The 16703-nt window shown below is 34.6% G+C and overlaps 1 protein-coding gene across 1 annotated transcript; it reads right to left on the bottom strand.

The window, feature by feature from the left end:
• Positions 1-7908: 7908 nt before the first annotated feature.
• On the bottom strand, positions 7909-11351 carry LOC105976579 (cytochrome P450 CYP72A219-like). Its single transcript, XM_088818729.1, has 5 exons — positions 11029-11351; positions 9565-9785; positions 9232-9476; positions 8757-9144; positions 7909-8474 (listed from the first exon to the last, which is right to left on the bottom strand). Exons 1-5 carry the CDS (start codon positions 11300-11302, stop codon positions 8049-8051), a joined length of 1554 nt encoding a protein of 517 aa, XP_088674855.1. The 5' UTR covers positions 11303-11351; the 3' UTR covers positions 7909-8048.
• Positions 11352-16703: the final 5352 nt, after the last annotated feature.

Here is a 16703-nt window from a genome sequence, read left to right as displayed (position 1 = left end):
TTCAAAGATTTTGTTAGAAACGGATGCACTGTGACTAAATGGTAAAGCTAGTTGTTTTCATAACTGACACGAAGTGCAATCAAAATGATCTTAGATACAGAGCCTAACAAACCTCTTGAAGCTAGCTGACTTAGATGAGGAATTGTAGCATGACCAAGATGAGAATGCCACAGAGAGAAAGAGAAGGCAATGATGATCTAGCGACGATTGCAACCACAATAGATGCAGGAGCAACGGGATTTATACGTCCAATTCTAGAACCGTTCCCAAGCTCATCTCCCGTCCTTGGATCATGTACAATACACCCACAATAATCAATAGTAATGCGATAACCTGATTCAGCTAATTGTCGCACATAGAATAGATATAAGATATATCCGGTATATGAAAGACTCCAGGAATAGAAAAACTAGGAGTTGAAACATATCCTAATTACACTTTTTATCGTGCAAAATGGGACCATTAGCTATATCAATGTTTAGAGGTTGCGGTGCATGTTCAAGTTTAGAAAATAAAGATGTTTGATCAGTCATGTGATTGCAACACGTAGAATCACAGAACCAAGATTGAGTCTTACCGAGCAAGACTGAAGGAGTCGTGGAAAGAGATACATTGTCAGCCGTACGAATAATCTTAATTATTTTATCTCTTAATTAGTTCACTTGGTGAGAGATTTATGGTTGATCGGCCAAAAGATCGAGACTTTGTAGAGTTATCAGGCTTTAGCAAAGTGGACTTCTTAACAACACCAACATATTTATTGCGACTGTAACAAGTTCTGATAGAATGGCCATGACGTTTGCTGTACTTACAAAATATGTTCACAAACATCGTCATTCAGTTGTTCGAGTTGCCTTTAATATCCATAGTATGCATAAACATACCATAATTAATTTGAATTTTACGCGAATAACTAAGTAAGAATGACCTGGACTAAAATTGAAGTACTAGACTAGGATCCTGGCGGTGCTTCCAAAATATTGACCGGAGCTAATTATAGTTTAGAGAACAACGAAAAAATGCAGTAAGTTACAACTTTTTCTATCGCAAACGGAAGAGGATCAAAGAAAAGAAAACACCACACAAAAAAAGAGAAAAGAAAAAAAAACTGCAAGGAAATATCAGAGCAGTGACTCCAATATCATGTTAAATTCCAAAATTATCGTGATAAATTAAATTGTGTATTCTTCTCTCATGAAGGTAGTTAGTTACTTTTAAGAAAGAACATAGATCTGGTATAACAATCTAACTAGCACTCTTAATCGAAATATAATTCTATAATCATAATAGACTCCTAAATATATATTAATATTCACCATTGAAGGGTCTTGTAAGAGGCAAGAGCCAACAAAAATGACAATCTTTACAGGCACTACAAAAAAAAGGATTTTATGCGACGCATTTTTTTGTCGCAAGAGCTTAATATTTTGTTACTGAAAACTTTATTTGACAATTTAATTTGTCTCATGCGTCGTCGCTTAGGCCCCATCGCACAAAAGTATTTGGCGACGAACTGATGTTCTTGTCACATAAAGTTGTCACAAAAACTAAGATTTTTTGTAGTGAGGTGGCGAAGTTATAAGAATCTGCAGTGCTGAACTTTGATTTTATTCTCGTTCGATTGAAATGGTACTGATCAAGCTTGTGTGTCCACTTTGAAGCCCTTTGAATCATAAATTAAACGATAATCATTTTTATATATTGTTGGTTTAATTTTGTTTTCTCTTTTCGTATGTTTTACAAGACAAGAGTTCAGTTTACCAATTTGCATGCATGTTGTACATCATTAATTTTATTCTTTAGTTTTAATTAGTTATGTGTTTTTATTAATTAAGACTTTATTTTGTAAGTTTCAATGTGTGTAGCCGCCTTTCATTAGAAGTGTTGGTACCTAACTTATACTGTTAGTATTTTTCTCCCGTCATTTATAGTTTGATTTCATTAATTACCAACAACTCATTAACATAGAGGGTCAAATGTGTCATAACGTAGTAAATCGAGGCTCCAGAAGTATGTTTTTGGAACATGTGGGACCAAAAATATTTTCGCGATAAACATGAGGAACCAATAATGTATTTTCTCCGAATTAATGGAAATAAACTTACTTTGTGATGGGGCCCATTTTGGCAAACTTGGGCCGAACCATTTTGAAAGTGGGCCAGAGAGATAATTGTGACCTAGTATAATTTTCCTATATAAATACATGTATAAACCCTAATTAGGGCCAGGCTTTCACACACAATCAATACTATTTTCTCTCTACAAACTCTCTCTCTCTCTACTATTGAGGTCTCTGCTGTTTTTTGGTGTCGAGTTCTTCGATCCGACGAGCGGTGGACTTTTCGGCAACATCAAGAGTAGGGCTTCGAGAAGATCTTGAGGGTGCGAAGTTCGAGCACCATCAAGTGGCGCCGTCTGTGGGAACTTCGAGTCGGGTTGAGACGTTGAGCAATAAATTAAGGGAAGATTATGATAAATATAAATCCCCTATAAATTCTTAATTATTTGTGAATTTTGTGAAGATTGATGTTACCTCGGACTTATGCTTTATTAATTTGAATATATTTATATGATCGCTAGTGTGATGATAGCAATATGACTTTTATGCTAATCAATTTTGCCTTTCAGTCATTGGAATAATAATAATAAATTAATTGTTGAAAGATATGAGCAATTAGGGATTTAATTGATTAATTAAAACGATACTTTAGAACTCCATGGAAATCCTCTTTAGGTGTTATTCGAATTTCTGTATTTCTCATCTTGCGAATTCTTATGCATATCAATTATATGATTTTTTGCCGAACCAATTTGAATGTGGTCTGCCTAATATTTGAAGCATGTAAAAAAATGAAAGTGCGTGTTTAGGTTTGTGAAGTTTAGCAGTACTTCGCATGAACAATTTTATGTTATTGAATCGTATGCTGCCTTAGAAATTCGTGCATGTTAGTAGTTCAATTGAATTTTCATGTTTTTTGTCGTAAGACTGAATAGTGATTACGGGACCAATTTCTGTTGTAACAGCCCTAATGCATCTCGATCTAATTATTTTTGTGAGTCTGCTATGTGTACCATTTTAACCGGAGGTATTGGAAAAAGTCTCAACAACTATGAAGGGAAATTTGTATGCAAGATATATTATTTCTTTTTCTTCGTCTTCACAGTTTAAGAATCTTTTAGGGTTTTTTCCATTTTAACTCTTTGTTATCGACTTTCATTTGTATCTCTTATTCTCCATATTTGTATTATTTGAGCAACTCGCTACACTTTTGTGCCTCGATTATTTTTAGGTCGCTTAATATGCCTATGTGGATTATAGCCGGTGCGAGCTGATTTGGGATCACCGCGAGCACGAACAAACAAAGTTGTAAAATAAATGATATTATGTTTTGTCAAAAAAAAAAAAGGTTAAGCTTTCCTGGAGCACAAATTCCTTTGTCGGCACGAAAATTGTGGAAGATCGCATTGGGGCTCGCGTTTGACCTCATAAGCTCGAATCAACATGGGCAGGAGATAGGACATGAAGACACCTCTCGAAATCTGATTCGGGGAAGCTCAAAACTCCCTTCCACGGTTCCTCGAGGAGATTCGAAAGAGATGCTGGAGCTCAACCGAACACATTAAGTTCGCGAGCTCGCTGGCGGGTTGGAACGTCCAACAACTCCAATGGTTGTTTCGCAAAAAAAAAAAAAAAAAAAAAAAAAAAAAAAAAAAAAAAAAAAAAAAAAACAAAGAAACAAGCAAAAAGGCTAATTGTTCGCAAAGGGTTGGAAGATCCCCGCGGCTTCGGCCCAAAAGGTAGTTAGAAGTACGTGAAAAGGGTTGGAAGATCCCCGCGGCTTCGGCCCGAAAGGTAGTTAGAAGTACGTGAAAAGGGTTGGAAGATCCCCGCGGCTTCGGCCCAAAAGGTAGTTGAAAGTACGTGAAAAGGGTTGGAAGATCCCCGCGGCTTCGGCCCAAAAGGTAGTTGAAAGTACGTGAAAAGGGTTGGAAGATCTCCGCGGCTTCGGCCCAAAAGGTAGTTGAAAGTACGTGAAAAGGGTTGGAAGATCCCCGCGGCTTCGGCCCAAAAGGTAGTTGAAAGTACGTGAAAAGGGTTGGAAGAGCCCCGCGGCTTCGGCCCAAAAGGAAGTTAAAAGTCCGTGAAAATGGTTGGAAAATTCCTGCGGCTTCGGCCCAAAAGGTAGTTGAAAGTACATGAAAAGGTTGGAAGATCCCCGCGACTTCGGTCCGAAAAATAAATTATGAACGGTCGGTCGTATGGTTGAGCTAATTGCGCTCGCTCGAAGGAAATATTTATGGATATAAAAATCAAACAAGAATAAAATAATACTTCAATAAACGCATGTTTCAAAAACAAACATAAAAAGTCAAGGCTATGCGGTTGGCGCAGTAATCGTAGTACTGCGCAATTATGGTAGCATGTTAAACAATAATTATGTGGTTTCGAGGACAATATGTGGTGGAGGTTAGCTCGCATCTTGTTTGAAAAAAAAAAAGATTGTTGACTTCTAACTTTTCATATTCTCAAGCGAACTGCCTCGCTAGGTTCACTAGAGAATATGGGGGACTAGATGATGGGGCCCATTTTGGCAAACTTGGGCCGAACCATTTTGAAAGTGGGCCAGAGAGATAATTGTGACCTAGTATAATTTTCCTATATAAATACATGTATAAACCCTAATTAGGGCCAGGCTTTCACACACAATCAATACTATTTTCTCTCTACAAACTCTCTCTCTCTCTACTATTGAGGTCTCTGCTGTTTTTTGGTGTCGAGTTCTTCGATCCGACGAGCGGTGGACTTTTCGGCAACATCAAGAGTAGGGCTTCGAGAAGATCTTGAGGGTGCGAAGTTCGAGCACCATCACTTTGGGTTATTATAAATTATATTGTTACAACGGAAATGATAAATATAGTACACCTTTTAGTAAACATGGACATTTTATTTAATAATTAAAACCTTACACTAACTCCATCTTTTTCTTTCGAACTTTTATTTTGTAACAATATCGCATTATTAATCATTAAAACATGAATATTGAAATTTTCAACATAACTCAGACTACTATCTACTGCTTACGATTTTTTTTCTGGATTGTGAAACTTTCCAACTCGAATTTTATCACCATTTTTTGTTTATTTAATCTACAAAAGTCACCCAAGAACTTTTTTTACCCTAAGTAGAAACCTCCATTTATTTTTAATTTCAAGACAAGTATATAGAAAAAATTTGAGTTTCGATAATTCCCGCAATTTAATTCTAAAAGTTCAAAAAAATAAATTGAAATTTGAAATGCAACCAACGGTTCGATCTTATTTTATGTTCTTGAGACAAGAACTGCTCATGTGATCTCATGAATTGAACTTCTTTTTATTTCTATTTCATTTCAATTATGCTTTTAATTGCACTGTGGTATGATTCATATATAACATATGTGCATCAATATAATAAACATAATATTTGAGGTGTGAGCACGACTTTCATACTAGTTAATCATAGAAAGAAACAATAAATTGAATTACCTCATCATCAAAAATATGTTCATGAGCATATAATTACATCAAGGTTGGACATAATATTTCATGGCATAAATTAATTTATATCCAACATAATGAATTTTATAATTCCATGCAATAACACAATTCGAAGGAATTAGTATGGCTTATGCAAATAATAATATGTATAATACTATTCCTCTCATACTTAATATACGAGACAAGTCTAATCGTTCATAGACAATAATAAAAACGTTATTAAAATCACGTACTCACAAATTTCATATAACACATTCGAAATCAATCAACTTGACTGCTCTAGATCAAATGACAATTAGGAGAAAGTTATCAAAACTATATGCAATTTATGCAAATAAATTAGCACTTATTATCATGCGGTTTATGATAAAATTATTCAAATAATTAGCACATGCACTCTCAATTTATTGCATTTAGGATAAAATTATTTATATCATTAATGTAGATACAAAAACATAATGAATATTCATTAAAACATATATACTGTATATGGTTTACCATGCTTCCAACATATTAAACCATTATGCAATAATCCACCATTATTTCATATAGCATTATCAATTTATTGCAAAAATATATATCTTATAATTAAAAAGCGTACCCAATAAATTATATGTTAGTCAATTTAAAGTTCCGTGGGTAGCACCAAATTAAATTGTGTTAATATTATGGAAATGTTGAATGATTTATTCATATCTCTTTCGTTTGACGTCTGATTTTGTTGATTCAATATGATCCGAATAGCAAACCAAATATTCTACAATTTTTGTCTTTCACGTTTTCTGAGATTCGGACTGGATCATGATCAAAGTAAGCCTCGAAGTTGAAATAGGTGTGCTGTAAAAATCCACCTACAATGGAACCACAAAAAAATATTAATTAATATTCATGAATCGAAAATAATATAAACTTCATTATTCTTCAACTCACTATTGTTTCACCAAAATTTCGTGCATTGGACATTGGTGAGGCGTTAATATGCGACAAGTTGCATTGGTCACAGACGGTTGTATTTTACATGAAAAGGTGCATTGGCAGTTTTGACACCCTTTCGTGTTTTCATCATAACTCATCCGTACGATCTCCGATTGTGAAGATTTGATATATTCTGGAAAGCCAACTTGATTATCTACAATTTCTGTGAAATGCTGGTTTTCCATATTCTGACTTGAACACCTTCGAAAAGGGGCAGGAACGTGGACTTCATGTTCTGTTCGAAAAATAAACTATTTCTCCAATTTGATTTTGTAACTTCTTGATTTTTAACAGACTATCTTCTTCTCCATTCCGTTTACCAACCTGTGCAGAAAACTCATTTTACTAAATTACACAAATTTATCGTCTTAAGATTGTTTTTCCCGGTATATAAAACGGGTAGTGAATTTAGTAAAATGGTCGAACAAATTAATTAGTGAAAACACGAAAAATTAGCCGAGACGAGAAAACTCTTTCCTTCAGACGATATTGCCCCGCTACGGTGCTTACGGTTATTTGACAATGGTCTCCCAAGATACAAGGGCTAAACTAGAGCACTCAAAATCCCGAGTACAACAAACGTTACTTTGTGTCTCAAACTCTCGAATCGAATGCGGAAGAAAATATTATACAAAAATATTTTCGGGCTAAAGAAAGAAGAATTTCATAGAACAAAATTATGGATTGAATTGATTTTCTATGTTTTTAAATCAAACATATGGAGTTTTTGTTTATAAGTTTCCAATGGTTGTGATTAATGAACACAACTCTTAGGAAATTAAACAAGTGAAAAGGTGTGGTCACACCTCTTCATATTGTCACACATATTTGATCAAATAGGTACCTAAAAGCCTTTTTTTTTATTTTCATTAAAAAATACTTTTATTTTATTAATAAAATCTCCAACACTTTGATGTGCTGGTTGATGGTTGATCGATCAACCGCAAAAAAATATGGTTGAAAATGGGTTGGTTGATAGATAAACCGACCCAATGAATAGCCCTACTACTAGGAGCCTTGTACATGGCTGGAAGAATTATAATCACAACATGGATTCGAACAATTCATCTACAATATAACATCAATAAATTAATAACCTCGCTTAAATAATAATTTCTCCCGGTCCGACTCGGTGAAAATGTATTAAATTAATATTTCGATAATTTAATATTTCGTTGAATTAATAGAATTTTGATGGTCCCGACTGTATTAATTTATAGAAGTTTAATTGTATCGAGATTTGAATATTTATCTTTCTTTATGGCAGAATCAATAATCTCATTTCCTAGTTTTGCAAAATTATTAATAATGTGCTTGATTCATAGGCCATGAACCAATATACAAGTATGCATGTGTGGAAGACAATTTTATGAACGCCGGTTAATTAGAATATTGGCGATCTTAAAGATCGAATGGATAGTTTGGATTCTTCGAAGAAAAACGTTGTACCATAAGAAGCATCAAATAACTAGGAGTGGATAAGTTGTTTGTGTACAAACACATGGCATCTATATTCGATGCAAATGTCACGAGTTCTAGAGCTTGTGCAGAACCAAGTGAGCACCGTGCTGAGGCTGAAGTGTTACGACGGTGTGCGGAGCGTGCGTATACGACGGGGACAGCTCGAATGAGAACCGCTGTAGAATCATGGAAAGCGCAACTTTTGCTTCCAGCATGGCAAACATTTGCCCAACGCATATTCGTGGGCCCCACCCGAACGGGAAGAATATTCCCTGTCCCTTCTGTGCCTTGGACACCCCTTCACTAAACCTCTCCGGCTTGAATTCCATTGCATCTTCCCCCCAAATATCACGGCTGTGATGTAAGAACATAATCGGCAAAGACACATCAACGCCAGCTGGCAGTGTTAACTTCCCCAGTTTTGTTTCCTCACTTACTCTTCGACCGAGAGCAGCTACCGGTGGATAAAGCCTCAATACCTCGTTCAAGATCATGTTAACCTGTAATCAAAATATGGGTTTTTTTTTGCAATTAGTGCCCCCTGTGTTATTTCGATCTGCTAAAAAAGTTACCCTATATTATTTTGTTGGCAAAAAAACCCATGAATGAATTTTTTTAGCGCACAACCCCCAGAACAGGGGTACTAATTACTGAAAAAAATTAAATCATACGGATGTTTTTGCCAATAAAATAACATGTAAAGTAGTGGTGGGGGGCCAAGGCCCCCTAGCTCTATGCTGGCTCAGTCACTGTGACTGGTCTCATATTTGGAAACTACTTACGATCTTGAGGTGATTCAGCCCATCGAATTCCGGAGTTTGATTACCAAAGGATTGGAGAACCTCTTCCCTAGCTTTCATCTGCCACTCTGGATATTGGCTAAGTAAAACCAATGTCCACACAATCAACGCCGAAGTGGTCTCTTGACCGGCCAAATAAAACAGCTTGCACTCTTCCACCACTTCATCGATCGTCATTCCGAAACTCTTGTTCCCGTATTGCTCGATTTCATTGAAATTGGACTCCAATAATATGCCCAACAAGTCTTCGTTGTTGCTAGCTTCCCCTGCTTTCATCGCCTTAACCCTTTTGTCAATCATACCGCGGATTGAGGATTGGATTTCCTTTTCGATCTCTTTCATTCTATTGTTCCTTTTGGTCGGCACAAATCTACGCATTAACAAATTTCACGCATGATTATAATAAATAAAAAAAAAAGTTATTGTATGATAAGATGGACACATATTTTATAAATACCTCCATCCGGGAATGTAGATCGTTTGTAAAGCCTTGATGATGTACTCGGCCTGTTCTTTCTGAAGTTTGAAAACTTTTCTTCCTTCTTTGTAGCTGCTACCGAACGCAGTTCTTGATATAGCGTCGCTCGATAAATTTTGCAGATAAGGCCACACGTCCACCTCACACGATCCTTGCTGTGAGATACTCGTTTCCCATTTGTTCAAAACTTCTTCGCAACTCAAATAGAAGGCCGGAATCATTAGCTATTTCAACGAATTACCAACAAAAAAAAAAACCTCGTCTTAGTACATTAATGCAGTTGACATGAAATACAAAAATTAAAAATAAAACCTTCAATTTTTCAAAATGAAAAGCAGGGTTGATTATCTTTCTGTGTTTGGACCATTTATCTCCCTCATATGCGAAAAGTCCTTGTGCTAGCAGCTTCGTCAGTGGATTCGAGTTCTTAGGCTTTTGGTATAGATTAAACTTTGTCATCACTTCCTTAACAAGTTCAGGCTCTATGATCATAACTGTAGGTCGTGGCCCGAGCCAAATAAAAGATTCTTGTCCTGTAATCAGTTCGAAATTACAAAACCGTTTAAATTTAAATTTAGGGAAAATTGCATGGCACCCTTTATACATTTCTAATTTTTGCACTTTACTATTGAGATATTAATATTAAATGATACATTTCACTAACAGCTTAAACTTTTGGTTGAGATGGTCTTTCAACATGGTATTAGAGTCGTGCCAAATGAAATGTTGAGATGGTAATTCAACATTTACCTCCTCAAAATTTAAAAAAGTGAATGCCCCCTTCAAAATATTATTCTTCTTGCACATTGCCCGTTAAAAATATTGGTTTTTTGCACATTACCACCTTTAAAATGTTATATTTGGTGCGTGCCCACCAAAAATTGGCTTTCAGGGCAAAGTACAACCAAAACGGTGTTTCGAAAGGTGTTGTCGTTTTTTTTTTTTTTTTTTTCAGGGGGAGAGTGCAAAAGTGAGAAATTATAAAGAGTGAAGTGTGTTTTTCTGTCCTTAAATTTACTAAAGAGTTGAATGAATTGGCCAATAAATTATTTTCCAAATTGTCAAGAGATAAGACCGGGGGCGGATCTAGGGGGTGGCCAAGTATGCCATGGACCACCCCAAATAATAAAAATAAATTTGCCTTAGTGGCAAAGATCTTCAGCCGTTAGATGAACTCATGAGTTCGACTCCATTATGGTACAAAAAAGTGATGTTTATTTTTTTTGTCTAAATTTCTTTTTAGCCCCTCTCCCATAAACACATTATATTATATCTATATTACTATTTAGTCAACTCAAAATTCAAAATATATAAAAAAAGTCCTAACTGTTTTCTTTTTTTTTTTAGCCCCTCTCCCCAAAAACACATTATATTACATCTATATTTATTATTTAGTCCACCCAAAATTCAAAATATTCAAAAAAAGTCCTAAATGTTTTTTTTTTAGCCCCTCTCCCCAAAAATACATTATATTATATCTATATTATTATTTAGTCCACCCAAAATTCAAAATATACAAAAAAAGTCCTAAATTTTTTCTTCTCCTAATTTATCCAAAAAAAAAAAAAAGTTTCAATTTTTTTTTCCCTTCTCCTAATTTATCCAACAAAAAAATGTTCAATTTTTTTTTCCAGGGGCGCTGCCCCCGAACCCCCGAAAATTTAACCCCATTGTACAATAAATTCTTGAACTCGGTACAGCTGGCATACCCTGAATTTTCTCGTCCTGGATAAAACCCCACAAAAACACACACACAGAAGAAATTAGCATAATTACCATATTTTTCAAAGGTTTTGTGCAGGAAAGCGAGAACCCTCGGCTTGATATCATCGTGAAGATTGATGGGGGTAGACTTGGCATGGTTAAACATTTTCGACATCTCTTTAAAATCTCCATACAGAAATTTGTACGTATTTCCGGTGAGACCCTGCTTCCTCAATGATTTTTCCAGCCTCTTGGGCTGAATATAACCCCAGTTCAGTATTCTCCATATGTAAAACAAAACTACAAATCCAAATGAACCAGCGATTATTTTGTATATAACTTCCATTTTTTTTTCTTCTTTTCCAACTATTACAATAATTAATAGTGATTTATATATATATATATACTCCTATTATATATATATATATATATATATATATATATATATATATATATATATATATATATATATATATATATATATATATATATGTATGTTTGTTGTGTACACAAATGCCTGTTGCTTTTCGGTGAAGGAAAATTGGCCAAGTGTGAAGTTAATGGTAATTGGAAACATGATAAGGCTCACTCAGAATTCTGGAACTTGGGTGTAATGTGGTGTGGTCGACAACGAGACAAAAGGAAGATGTTTGAGCATGATACACTTATGCCAAAATCAATATATATATATATATATATATATATATATATATATATATATATATATATATATATATATATATATATATATGGCTCTAGGTTTACGTGAAATTGGAATCACATTTCCCAATTCCACTTAAATCCATATTTTTTCTATTTTGTAGTAAAAAAAGAAAAAAAAACATTCCAAATCCCAAAAATATTGGGTTTTCGACTGTTCCAAATATATTTCAAATAAGTCCACAAAAACATTAATTCCTAAAATGACCCTACATAATTCTATTTGAGATAAGCCCAACCCACCCCATCCCATCCCACCCGCTCACCAGGCTGGTCCGACCCGGTCTGGTCCGGTCTGACCCGGTCAGATTTATTATTATTTTTTTTTTCCGATGGCGAGTCATCGGAGCTCTAGTTAGCTGATGCATTAGTTAAATTCAACATTAGTTTAACTTTAAACAATCCATTTTTTTTTTCTTTTAATTTGTTTCCAATGGTGGGTTGTGGCTTGTGGGAGGTGTGATTAGCGAAATCAACATTTAACTTCAATATTAGTTAGCATCAACATTGGTAGACATCTCTTTTTATTTTATTTTTTATAAGAAAGAGAACATTAATTTTTATTTTATTTTTTTCCGGCGGCGGGTCGTCGGAGCTCCTGTCAGCTGACTCATCATTAGTTAACTTTAAACAATCCATTTTTGTTTCTCTTTAATTTTTTTCCGGTGTGGGTCGTTGGAGCTCTGATTAGCTTAGTCAACATTAGTTAACTTTAACATTGGTAAACATCAGTTAACCGGAGTTCCGATGAACATCTGCTGGAAAAAAAATAAAAAATGTCAACTAATGTTAAAGTTAACTAATGTTGAAGTTAACTACCGTTGAGTCAGCTAACCGGAACTCCGACAACCCACCACAAGAAACAAATTAAAAAGGTAAAAACAGATATAGGAAAAAAAATGGAATGTCAAAAGTCAACTAGTGTTGAAGTTAACAAGTTAACTCATGTTGAGTCAGCTAACCAGAGCTCCGACGACCCGTTGTTAGAAAAAAAAAATTAAAAAAAAAATGGAATGTCAACTAATGTTGAGTCAGCTAACTAAAGCTCAGCTAACCAGAGCTCCGACGACGCGCCGCCAGAAAAAAATAAAATAAAATAAAATAAAAGATAAAAGAACAAAAAAAATGTCAATTAATTGAAGTTAACTAATGTTGAATCAGCTAACTAAAGCTCCGACGATCCGCAACCGGAAAAGAAAAGGTTTAAAATTAAAAAGAAAAAGATAAAAGGAAAAAAAATGAATGTCAACTAATTGAAGTTACTAATGCTGAGTCAATTAACCGGAACTTCGTCAACTAATTGAAGTTAATTAATGTTGAGCCAACTAAGGTTCCGACCATCAAGGCCACTGCTCGAATTTTTTTTTTTTGTTTTAAATAAATAAATAGAAATAATAATCGGTAAAACCGAACCGAAATTTTAGTACGCCAACATTTCATACCGTTTACCGAACTGAATATACGATTCGGTTCAGAAAATAACCGAATTATATCAATTTTATTTAAAAATATTTAAAATGCGGGGTGGTTGTAATTACCCAAACAAATGGGTTTTTATTGTATTTGGCCATGCGTTAGGGGGTTGGCCGTAATTTGCCCTATATTTTAAATTATCCATACATCAAAAGAAAATTTAAATTCCATTATTATGTATTTTTTTATTTTGTATTTTAAAAAAATATATTTAATTTGAAAGCCAAATTTTTAATAATTTTTCAATTTAATTGTTTACTAATTTTTTAATATATTTTAATTTTTAAACAATAAAATTAAAAAGAAAATATATATACATTTTGAAGGAAAATTTCGTCATTTCACGCCAAAAAATCAGCTACCAGCCGCACATCTATTGATTGAGCCACACGAAAGTTAATTATGGGTCCTTTGACTAAATTTCACAGGGGAGTTTTTGGTAGTTTAATTATTACAGGGGAGTTTTTGTTATTTGGAGATTACGCATGAGTACTTTTTGCAGTTTACTTGCCAAAATAAATATATGGCTCTAGGTTACGGTGGAAGTTGGTGTCAAATTTCCCATTTCCACTTACATTCAGGGGCAAATGGCAAATAGGCCCATGACAAGGGACCTAAATGCACATAGATTTAGACAAAAAACAGTCTTGCAAATAAACTCATTCTCATGTCTTTTGTCTAAAATACCTTCCATAATATAATTTTCATCAATTTTATTCATTATACTTTACCTTATCAATATGGCATATTGACCCCGGAATTGAACAAATATATCACATTAAATCCCCTTTTCATAATTAAAAAAATTAGAAAATAATTTTTTTTCTTATTCTTTTTCCGGCCAAATTCCGGCGTTGATTTTTTTTTTCTTAATTTTTTCTGGCCGGTCAACCGCCGTTGGTCTCCGGCGTTGACTTTTTTTTTTGTTTGAAACTTTTTTTTTTATCTCTAAATTATTGTGTTAACAACAAAATTATTGTCTGAGAAAGTAATATGGAATACCAAAACAGTAATATTACTGTCCCAAACAGTAATATTAATGCATGAGACAGTAATATTACGGTCAGAGACAATAATATTACGGTCGAAGACAGCACAATTGCCGGCCAAGACGATAAAATTAATTAATACACTAATATTATTGTCTCAAACGGTTAAATTACTGTCTCAATAGTTCAATTATTGTCTCCAACAGTAATATAGCAGACCAAGACAGTATATTAATTAAAATAATTTTTTTTAAGAAAAAACTCAATGCCGGAGACCGGCAGTTGACCTGCAGGAAACAAAATTCAGAAAAAAATAAATAAATAAATAAATAAAAAATAAATAAAGAAAGAAAAGAAAAGGTCAACGCCGGAGACCGACATAAACAGTCAAAGTTGGAATAATTGTTAGATTTGGTTAACTATTGAGTTACAATTTACTATCATTATATTTCAAATTAACTATAAATTTTCTTACATTGATTTTTTTACAAGAAACTCTCCCTTCAACCTCAATTATAATTAGAATACTACTTCCACCATTGTGAGATAATTAATCTCTTGCTCTCTACAAGATTTACTATGCCCTTGGGGCCTTGAGCTACTCCAAAGTGAGTTTATCATCATCATATTGGTGTCGTTTATGAGAATGACAAGTAAGAACACGTAACATGGAATGTGGTAATCTACAAGAAGAGGTTCCACCACCTCGGCTTCATATAATGGAGTTCGTTAATCCACCTACTCGATTGCGAAGAACGAGAATCGCAGGAGGTCATGGCCTCGAAATGACTGAAGATGCCCTCAGGGCTATGATCAAGGCGGCTGAGAAAGTCACGAACCACACCATGGCATGTTGTTAAGTGTATATTTTTACACTTTATCGTATCTTTTTATTTGAGCTTTTGGTGTGTTTTAATGATAATTGGTGCTTAAAAAGTTGATTTATTGTATTTTAGGTGCAAAATGAAGAATTGGCAAATTATGGGGTGAAAACTGCAAATTCGGAGAAAAAGTGGGCCAAAAGTGAAAAAATCAGATTTCATAAGAATTGAAGACCGCACGGCCGTGCGGATTTTTAAGCCTATTCTCACACGGCCGTCCGAGATCCCGAAGTGACGCAGTAAAGGGATTTTAATTGCACAAGGAAACTGCCTTCTTCCCCAAGTTCTTCACCCTATATAAGACCAAGCCAAGCACACAATTGGGGATATCTTTATACGCAATTTGGAGAGCAACAAAGCAATAACGAAGAATTCGAAGACTTCAAGCATAGATTTATCGTCTATGATTTATTTTATTTGTGTTTTTCCTTTAATCATGAGTAGCTAAATTTCTTATTTCTAGGATTTTATTTGGAACCCTATGTGGGATTTATGAACCCAAATCTATGATTTTATGCAAGTTTTAATTCCGGATTATTTCTTCTACTTGTTTTATTAAGTTCATGAAACTGGCCACTTTATGCGCTTTTATGTTATTGTTAATCGCATGAATCGGAAGATCGGGTTAATAATTAGAACTGTGGTAGAAGAGCCTTTGTTGTATTAACATAGGAATATAGTTAATCTCTTAGGTAGCCATTATTGAGATTTGTGCTTAATGTTGTGTTCTAGAATTAATTGCATAGGAATATAGTAATTGAATCTAGAGTATTAGAATCGTAATACACGCGGAAGCGGGTTATGATTATTTTAGCATCTCAGGTTAATAATCCGGGTTAATTGCTTGCATAATTGAAGGAATTGGGGGAGTAATAATCACATAGGGGGAAGAATAAAATCCTAGGCTCGTTTACTCTGATAAATCTTCGTGTTTAATTTGCTTTCTTGCTTTGTCGTTTTAATTTGCTTTTTAATTTATTTTAGTTAATTCTCTCTAAAGTCGACTGTGTAGGGTGGGCTTGATATAATTGGTAGAATTTAGCGTCTAGGATTAGATAATTAAATATTCCCTGTGGGTTCGATATCCGGACTTTTAGTCCACTATATTACTTGTACGATACGTGCACTTGCGTGTAGGTTTTCGGCCAACACATGTTATACTACTTCTCAGAATAACCCTGCTTTCAACTCACTGCCCTAGCCCCAACCAAGGATGCACGGACTCTTCAAAAACAAGAAGAGTCCATGTGTCGGACACCCGACTCGCGCGGAATCGCTAGGACACGACTCGGACACGGTGTCCGGCCGTATCTGAATTTACATAAAGTATTGGAGAATGGCGGCCAAGAACCCTGGTTTAGAGCAGAGAACTCGTGGAATCTTCCAATGAGACTTGGAGAGACGAGATGGAGCAAAATACGAAGTACTGATGCGTAGTTGGGGTGACAACGATTCCATGCAGGTATTTTGTGATTTTTAAAGTATTTTTAGTTATATTCTAAATAGTTTGCAGCAACAATAAACTTCATATTTTTTAGACAACATGAGTAGCTAAACATTTATCTAGGATTTACCGAATTTTATTTTGGATGTTTTGAACTGCGTTTAAAACCTTATGCAATGATTTAATTTCGTATGTTTGGGTTGATTGTATGCTTAGAATTGATCACTTTATAGTTATATG

The sequence above is a fragment of the Erythranthe guttata genome, chromosome 5, assembly GCF_056151865.1.
Source record: "Erythranthe guttata isolate IM_541 chromosome 5, IM_541, whole genome shotgun sequence".
NCBI classification, from domain to species: Eukaryota; Viridiplantae; Streptophyta; class Magnoliopsida; order Lamiales; family Phrymaceae; genus Erythranthe; species Erythranthe guttata.
This window is presented reverse-complemented; position numbering and strand designations above follow the sequence as displayed.